Source organism: Solanum lycopersicum, chromosome 3 (genome assembly GCF_036512215.1).
Source record: "Solanum lycopersicum chromosome 3, SLM_r2.1".
NCBI lineage: Eukaryota > Viridiplantae > Streptophyta > Magnoliopsida > Solanales > Solanaceae > Solanum > Solanum lycopersicum.
The window spans coordinates 62,591,577-62,600,925 of NC_090802.1; the positions used below are offsets into that span (position 1 = coordinate 62,591,577).

Here is a 9,349-nt window from a genome sequence, read left to right on the forward strand (position 1 = left end):
AAATGAAAATGGTTCGATAAAATAAAATAAAATTTACCTATCAAAATGGTAAGTACTATAGCAATCTGATGAAATTATAGATCATAGAAGTAATAAAAAAGAAAATTTACTTTGATCATATATTTAGTGACATATTGTCTTATTTAATCAGTTATGGGGGTAATATACTCTAATTAATATTGTGTGGGGATGCTCATTGCTCAAGATATGCTTTCGATGATTATCCTTTGTTTAAAAGTTGTATTTTGAAAAATTGAAATTGATTTTTAATCAAACTCTAGTTAGAACGATAATTTTTTTGTGATTTGCTAAACAAATTAAATGATTTTCTCTTGATGTTTGGTTGAAAATAGTTTTTTGCAAAAAAGTAATTGATTTTTCATTTTCAATCAACCACTTAAGAAGCAAATTCGTATTTGATCTCTAGAAAGAAACAAATAACAATTGCACTCAATTATCATGATCATTAAAATCGCATTCGAATACTTGTCATGTTTTTTACACGTTCAATGATGCAATGTTAAAAGTAACATTTTTGAAGGTGAAAAAAAATAAATATAAAATGTCAAAATGTGGATTCGTCTTAAAATTCAATTTATAATAATTATTAATACGTTATATTGAGCAAAAAAAAGAGAATAAGGAAAAAACCAGAGGGGAGAAAGACTAAAAGAGTATTACATACCATGGTGATTTTATTTGAACACTTTCTTGATAGTTAAAGATTTTACTCTCAATTTACATATATTTTACTCTATAAGAACCAAAGTAACATCTATCACAATAAATTATGATTTTTAAATTTTTTTTATATATATTATTCTAGATTTAGAACGAATTCTTTTAGAAGTAATATATTGCTGGTAGATGAGAGAAGACTACTCTAAATTATTGTTACTTCTCTCATGTGTTCCGCGTAATTTCAATATATTATGATTTGAATGAAAAATAATCATTATCTAGCACCTCACTTTCCTTTTTGAAATCAAACATTGAAATATAATCAGTCATTTGATATTATATCCTACAAAAGTAAGATATTAGGGTTACAAACAGTATAATGGTGATATAATATTTGTCTTATGATTGACATAACAAGAAAATAACTACGATCTATTTCGTTACTCACTAACAAAAAAATCTTTTTCTCAAATATACTATTTTATATATATGAATTTGTTTTTTCTATGACAAGTCATAATCCAACAAAAGTAAAAACAAAAAAAAGTGTAATTTGATATTCTACTTATTGCTCTTTGTTTTTCTAAATAAAATTCTTAGGGTAACACAAGAGGGCTCGCATTTCCGGGTTAGTTCATATGTCTTTATTGATTTTGCAACATTTTCATTAGTTTTTTTTTCACTTATTATCATATTATTTTAACACAAAAGGATTTAAATATCGTTGAACTGTAGTAAATTTAATAAAAATATTTTCAATTAATAGTTTAATCTAAATTGCTTTTAAAGATAATACACCAATCCAAAAAGCAAGAAATCGAGGATAAAATCGATGTAATTGTGACACAATATTGTCTTATGGATAAAATTATTGTATGTGTTAATAACTACCGTCAATTTCTTCACTTGTTAATTAGAAGAAATATCTGTTTTATTTCCCTCAAAGTTACTGCTCCCTCGGTAAAAAAGAATGACCTCGTTTCCTTTTTAGTCTGATTAGAAAAGAATGATCTCTTTCATTTTTTGGTAACAACTTTACACGTGACATGTTTAAGGTCACAAGATTAAAGGACAATTTCATATATTTAACATAACTTTAATTTATGACCACATGATCAAAAATCTTTTTTTATTTTCTTAAATTTCGTGTCAAGTTAAACTAGGTCATTCTTTGTGAAACGGAGGGAGTATTTTTTTTATATATCAAATATAGTGATTGTTTTTGGTATAAATAATACTTGAGCATTTAAGCAATCCTACGTGTATAACAAATAAAATGAAAGAGATGAGAATTAGCATTTTGGCTCTGCTGGCTTTGTTCCTCCTTGAGGCGGTGTTAGCCAATGAAGTATTTGATGTCCCCATGAATGAAACGATTGGGGTTGAAAGTATAAATGCATCTGTAGGGGGATACCCACGATGCGGAGCGCAAGGTGATGGCGGAAACTGTCCTAGTGGAATGTGTTGTAGTGTATGGGGTTGGTGTGGAAAGACATATGGGTATTGTGCTCCTCAAAACTGTCAGAAACAATGTCCAGCCCCGTACCCAGAGGGACGTTGCGGCTGGCAAGCTGATGGTAAATCATGTCCTAATGGAAAGTGTTGTAGTTATGGTGGTTGGTGTGGGACCACATCAGATTATTGTGCTCGTCAAAACTGTCAAAAACAATGTATATTACCGTCACCTCCTCCTCCACCACCACCTCCACCCGGATTTCCACGACCAGAATGTGGACTGCAAAAGAATGGTGAGAGATGTACTAAACCCGGAGAGTGTTGTAGTATATGGGGTTTGTGTGGAGCCACATACAAGTATTGTGATCCTCAACATTGTCAGAAACAATGTTCAGCTCCATTCCCACCAGGACGGTGCGGATGGCAAGCTGATGGTAGACCATGTCCTACTGGACAATGTTGTAGTTTCTCTGGTTGGTGTGGGACCACATCAGCTCATTGCACTTACCCACAATGTGTGAGCCAATGCAACGATCCTCGTTTCCCCTCATCCCTCAACAATCGTATTCAAAGTTTCATGCTCTAGAGGATCCTCTTTTGGAACTCGACAAGTGTGTGTAATAATAATGCATGAAGAACATAATAATAGTAAATAAAGACCTTTTGTCTACAACCATATTTTAATTACAACAACTATTTAGATTTCATGTTTGGCGTCGTTCCTGTATTCCCAAATACTGCAAGAGGATGTACATGCTAGTCGGACCTTTGTTATATATAGGAATCTTCAAAGTTAAGCAAAAATAAATAAAATTAAAAACTAATATATTGAACGATGGAGCACCCACCATCAAAGACTTGTGTTATATATAGTCCTGATTGAGTTGAAAAAAACAAATCTTACATATCAACATAATTAACTCCTCTTGCTTGAGAATTCCGAAGCTCAGCTTTTACAAATTAATATATATTTTCTGTCTCATCTTTTTTTTGTATCTCATAGGATAGGCTTATTTTATAGCCAGATGAACAATTTGCAACTAGTTTTCTCTATAAATTAGTGCTTAAAATCAATACAATTAAACATATAATTTATATTTGCGGGTAAATTATAATTATGCTTTACTAATAGATATGGACAAGTTTCTTTGACCTACTAACTCAAATATATTTTTCTCTCTTTAAAATCTTTCAAAAAATTTGCCCCTTTTCCCCCCTCATTTTGTTGTGAAGGAATAAAATCACAAGGACATATTGAAGATAAAATTCAAATAGTTGTCTTCAATTACTTTATTTATTTTGTCTTTTACTTGAATTAAAGATTAAAATTGTAATTTTAAGTTATAAAAATGGTGAAAGCTCCTGAATAAGGGCAGTAAAATAAAAATACTAATTTGCCGACCCAACCTATTGCACAACGTCTTTCATCAAGTAGTCACTCAACACGTTTCAATGGCTACGACGAAAACATTAATATCAATCCAAAATAAAAATATTTGACTTTTCATATTTTTAGATCAGTTAGAAAACGAGTTTAAAATTTATTTTCAAGTGGTCCTAGATTTACAAAGGGTATACTTTAATATCAATCCAGTTGGTAGATAAAGAAATAACTTCACTTTCTATTTATTGTTCTTACTCTTTAATGTAGTACTATATAATTTTTATACTATATATTTATCGATAAAAAAGACAACAATGAAACGAGGAGTAGTTGTATTGCTGAAAAAAGTTACCAACGAGGGTTCGGGTGGAGTAGTAATTAAGTAATTCATTTTTAATCAAAAGATTTCAGATCAAACCCTTTTGTGTCTTTATTTGGAAGTACTTTATCTTATTTGAAACTTTTCGGCATTCAAATTTCATCGAGCTCCAATATAGATGTAAAATATCGCATGATATTTTTTTTAATTAAAGTTAAAATTACATACACAATCTAAAGTGAATCACACATATTGAATGGTTAATCAGATTCTTTACATTTTTCATCATTTATTTTGTGCTGAAGGCATATTTATGGGGTATATGTTTAGATGTAAAAATAATCCATTTTCGTGATAAATGTAATTTAAGTAAATTTTTATAGATAAATTTTTCAAATTGAATAACTTTATTAATAATGTAAAATTTGATAATTTTGCTAAATAAATTTCATATTTTATTAACCTTTCAAAAGTTAAGAAGTTGGACTCTAAAAAAAAATATTTACGAGGTTTTTAAGAAGAGGTAAGAACCCCATATGCTTGGGCATGTACGGCTAATAAATATCCGGTCAAGTAATGTTTAATGACATTATAGATTTATGTCATATGTACTATAGAATAATTTATGATTGAGATTCATTTAAATTATATACGCATTATATTATAATAATAATAAAAACAATAAAGGTGCAAGCTTTTTTATTTTTTAAAATTATCAAATAAAGCAATTAAGTGTATCCAAGCTAATTATTTCAAGAACTTTAATTTAAGATTGACATGAATAAACGAACTCCGTGACTTTTTACCTGCCAAACTTTTTTGAAAGTAATTTTACAACACATGCTTTCTTCAAATTCTGAAGCAATCTTCAAAAATAGATCACACTTTAAAACACAACTGAGTTCTAAATAAAAATTCAACTAAAGAAGATGATAATATATTTTTTTTTAAAAAAACTTATTTGAAGGTTTTCAAATAATTATAAAAACATATTAATCAGATTCTTCAAAAGTGTCGGATTCTTTAAAATTAGTATAATTTAAAAAATTCAATACAAGTACGAGGTTTGACAGGTAAAAAATTCGGGAAATCCGGATATCCCGGTAGAATACACTTAATTATTTTATTTGATAGTTTTAAAAAATAAAAATAATTGACGACTTTATTGTTTTTATTATTAAGATAAATATAGATTTTAAATGAATCTCAATCATAAATTATTCTATTATTTTCATGACATAAATCTATAATATCATTAAACTTTACTTGATCTAATTATAATTGAACGAATCTTTATTCATGCAAATTATAATTAATGATGTGTAACAAAACTTTCTACATAAATAAAACCAAAAAAGTAAACAAAATTAGAAAAGTAAAATACGATAGATTCGACAAAAAAAAATAATATATAAGTAGTGGGGCTGGAAATATCGCCGAACACCCTTTTTTAAGATAGCTGCACGTTGCACCAAATTCAACAGCTTAAGAAAGGGATTCAATCCCGAGTCTTTTTAATTGCTATAGTTCAACCATCTCTTCGCTTGGTCTTTATACTAAAAATATATTTTTTTTATTTGTCTATTTAAATAAATCAAAATAAATTTATTATTTTCTTCTAATTTATTCTAAAATTTTAAAATATATAAGATTAAATGTATTTCTAATTTAATATATAAAAAAAATTAAATAGTACATTAGGCCAAATATTTTTTATAACCCTTTTCTATTGAAAGGAAAATGTACTACTCCACATAACAAAATGAAACTCTTAAGTTGTGTTGGTTTTGTTCCTTCTAATTATTCTTAGGGTCGTGTAACTCTCCATTTTGTCAAAGTCAATGCAAAGATCTAGACGGACGACAGACACATTAGCCCTATATATGATCAGTAGTATAATCAGGACAATGTGGTAAAGGTAAACAATGTTCTAATGGAGAATGTTGTAGTCAGTAGTCGATGGGGCTATTGTGAGTATTAAGCCAAATAAAAGCTTCTTCCTCAAACTTGGCTAGCTAGCTAGAGGATCTACTTTGACTCCTCTTTTAGGACTAGTGAAGTGTGTAATGCATATATATGTAATGCATTAATTAATTAATCAATATTATAATAAATAAATGACTTTTGTCTAAATCAAAATACCTTAATGTTTATGTATGCTCATTCTACAAAATATATATATATATATATATATATATATATATATATATATATATATATATATATATATGTATATATATATATTCCCACCATTTTCGTCTATATTTTCATTTTGCTCGACTTTGATGTGTAAAGAACAAACTTTTCTAGTTGTATAATTAAACGAGAAAATTAGACAAAATTATTTATTCAGTCAAAATTTCTTATTCAAATTAACTACAATATTATTATTTGTTATAAAATTAGTCATTCTATCCTATTTCTTATTTTGATGCTCTCGTCTATCACTAAACACCATAAAATTTCACTAGTTTTTACTCACCATATGTGTATCTGATATAGTTTATATTATGTAATGTAATAAAACATACCCCAACACCAACCAACATGAAGAAAAAAAACAATGCTTGAAAGAGAAAATGTGATATCATGAAATAACAAACAACATGAGTGTGATTGCAGTAAATGCCCATCCACTATGGGTGAGTTGTTTTTGAAGAAAAATAAATAAATTTAGATTTTAAAAAAAATAGTCTTTATAAAATTTAATTCAAATCAAACTCATTTTATAAAGTTTCACAAAATATCAAAGTATACCATATATCATTGGACTTAATTATCTTTTGATTAGTACTGTATTTGTTGGTTAAAGATTTGGGCACGTACGTGCCACTTATATATTAGGCAGGGTACGTCCAGAAATGATTGTACCATTCCACATGGTAATAATTGAAACTTTCTTTTTTCTTCGATAAATTGACAGAGGGGTGCTAATAATATGCTTTTGATGTTTAAGGGATTGAAAAGCTAGAAAGTAAGTGCAATAACTGCATAGAGAATGTAAATTATGGGTTACTTTTGAAGAAAGAAAAACAAGGAAAGAGATGGATAATAATAAATATATTTGGATTACTCCAAGTATTAATAAATTAACTTGGATTTTTTGGTTGATGAAATCGAAATTAAAGTAGTTCATTCATTCATTTATTTATAAACATTAGTTGATGCATTTTATATGCATCATGATTACACACATAGCATTTTAATAATAATAGCCCCAAAAGTAAATATTCTAGACAAGAGCTGCATTGAGCAAGAAGCTTCGAATGCCTCCATCTCGTTTTGCGGTTGAGATTGGTGCACCGCTACATTGACTTTGACAAAAAATTGGGTCACAAAAGCCTGGGCCGATTCCACACCAACCAGCGTTACCACAACATTGTCCAGTAGGACATGATTTACCATCAGCTTGCCATCCGCATCGTCCCTCTGGATATGGACCTGGACATTGCATCTGACAATATCCAGGAAAACAATACTCGTATGTGTTTCCACACATACCCGATATACCACAACACTCTCCGGTTCTATTACATTTCGTGCCACCATTTTGCATTCCACATTGGTATTGTGAAGGTGGAGGTGAAGGTGGGGGTGGAGACGGAGGTGGTGTGAATGGGCATTGGCTTTGACATAGTCCGCTAGCACAATAATCCGTTGTGGTCCCACACCAACCATCAACACTACAACATTGTCCACGAGGACATAATCTGCCATCAGCTTGCCATCCGCATCGTCCATTTGGGAAGGGAGGGGCCTGAACATTGACTCTGACAAATTTCAGGTTTACAAAAGTCTGATCCAGTTCCACACCAACCCAATAGACTACAACACTGTCCACTAGGACATTTTGTACCACCACCTTGCATCCCACAACTTCCATGTGGGGAGGGGCCAGTACATTGATTCTGACAAAATCCAGAACCACAATATTCTGATGTTGTTCCACACCAACCCCATATACTACAACACATCCCACTAGGACATTTTGAGCGATGATTAGCTTGCATTCCACATTCATCTCCATTCGCGAACACGCCGCCTGATGCATTCTTATTAATACCTTCAAGTACAAAGGTTCCATTAATTATCTCATTCGCTGAGACCACCTCAAGGAGGAACAAACTCAGTAGACCTAAAACGCTAATTGCAGTCTCTTTCATTTTGTTATAAACGTACGATTGATGAAGATGAATTAATTGCTGAAATCCTCATCAAGGCTTTATAGCTAAATAATTATAACTTTGCGACTAATAAATATAGGAAAAATGCACAAGTATCCCCTCAACTTATGTCCGAAATTCCAGAGACACACTTATACTATAGTAAGGTCCTATTACCCCTGCACTTATTTTATAAGTAATTTTCTACCCCTTTTAGGCCTACGTACCACTAGTTTGAAAGAAAAAGTCAACTAGTATTGGACCCACAAGATAGTGCCACGTAAATCGAAAAGGGGTAAAATATTATTAATAAAATAAGTTCAGGGAGTAATAAGACCTTTATATAGTATAAGTGTGTCTCTGAGATTTTGGGCATAAGTTGAGGGGGTACTTGTGCATTATCCCATAAATATATAAAGAGTTTGTTATAGCGTGAACACTTCTTTAACGGGGCATAAAAAATAAAAAATGAACACAAATGTAGGTAATCTGTCAAATTCGCCCGCAATTTTAAGGGTTGGATTCAAGATAATTTAATTTGAGTTCAATCTCAACCCATTCAAACCTAATTTATTTGAAGAAAATCCTCAATTGATCATAATTTAATCTCCAATCAATCCGTTTTAAAACACTTTACTAAGATATGTTCCTATAGTAAACGTATGAATTATTATCTATTTAACATATTTAGAATTTATTTATTTATTTATTACTTTAAAAAAAATTGAACGGAAATTCAAATTGTGATTATATAAGTTAAATATCAGTATGTTAAAAATTATTGAGATTAATCGGGACAAATTGGACGGGTTAAGATCCAACCTTTTTTTAGCCCATTTGAGCCCAAAGTAAACTTGTGTGCGTCAAGACCCAACTCGATTTCTATGTCAACCCATTTTAATATCTCTCATTTCAACTCAACTCGTCCATTTGACACTCCTAACTATTTTAATATCTTTCATTTTTATCCAACCCGCCCATTTGACTCCCCTAACTGTGATTCCAAGGAGGTGATTAGTTAAGTCGATCCATCCTCATGGCACCCAGCTTCAAAGGTCACTACAACAAAAACAACTTTTAGCGGCATTAAATATCGACACTAATAAAGGGTGCTAAAGTCTTTACCGGCATTAATAAAGTGTCATTAGAACCAGTGTCGCTAAAGGTTTTAGGGACATATACAAAGAGTGACAATTGCCGCTAAAAATACATATTTAGCGACAATTAAGAATTAAATACTGCTAATAATCATTTTTGTTGTAGTGGGTGAGCGTAACTGGGTAATCATATATAATCAAATACAAAATTATATAAAAAAGTGATTTTGAATATATTACATATATACTT

The 9,349-nt window shown here is 30.3% G+C and overlaps 2 protein-coding genes across 2 annotated transcripts; one reads left to right on the forward strand and one right to left on the reverse strand.

Annotated features, from left to right (window-relative positions):
* The first annotated feature begins 1,915 nt into the window (after positions 1–1,915).
* Positions 1,916–2,809, forward strand: LOC101249342 (chitin-binding lectin 1). The gene has a single exon (XM_010320505.4). The coding sequence runs from the start codon at positions 1,958–1,960 to the stop codon at positions 2,720–2,722; it is 765 nt and encodes a 254-aa protein (XP_010318807.1). The 5' UTR covers positions 1,916–1,957; the 3' UTR covers positions 2,723–2,809.
* Positions 2,810–6,950: 4,141 nt separating this feature from the next.
* Positions 6,951–8,072, reverse strand: LOC101245043 (chitin-binding lectin 1). The gene is given in 2 exon segments (XM_019213092.3): positions 6,951–7,590; positions 7,592–8,072. Coding segments are annotated over 2 exon segments (930 nt in total). The 5' UTR covers positions 8,003–8,072; the 3' UTR covers positions 6,951–7,071.
* Positions 8,073–9,349: the final 1,277 nt, after the last annotated feature.

Coding starts and splice junctions, on each gene's coding strand:
- LOC101249342 (XM_010320505.4), top strand. CDS start 1,958: ATGAAAGAGATGAGAATTAGCATTTTGGCTCTGCTGGCTTTGTTCCTC.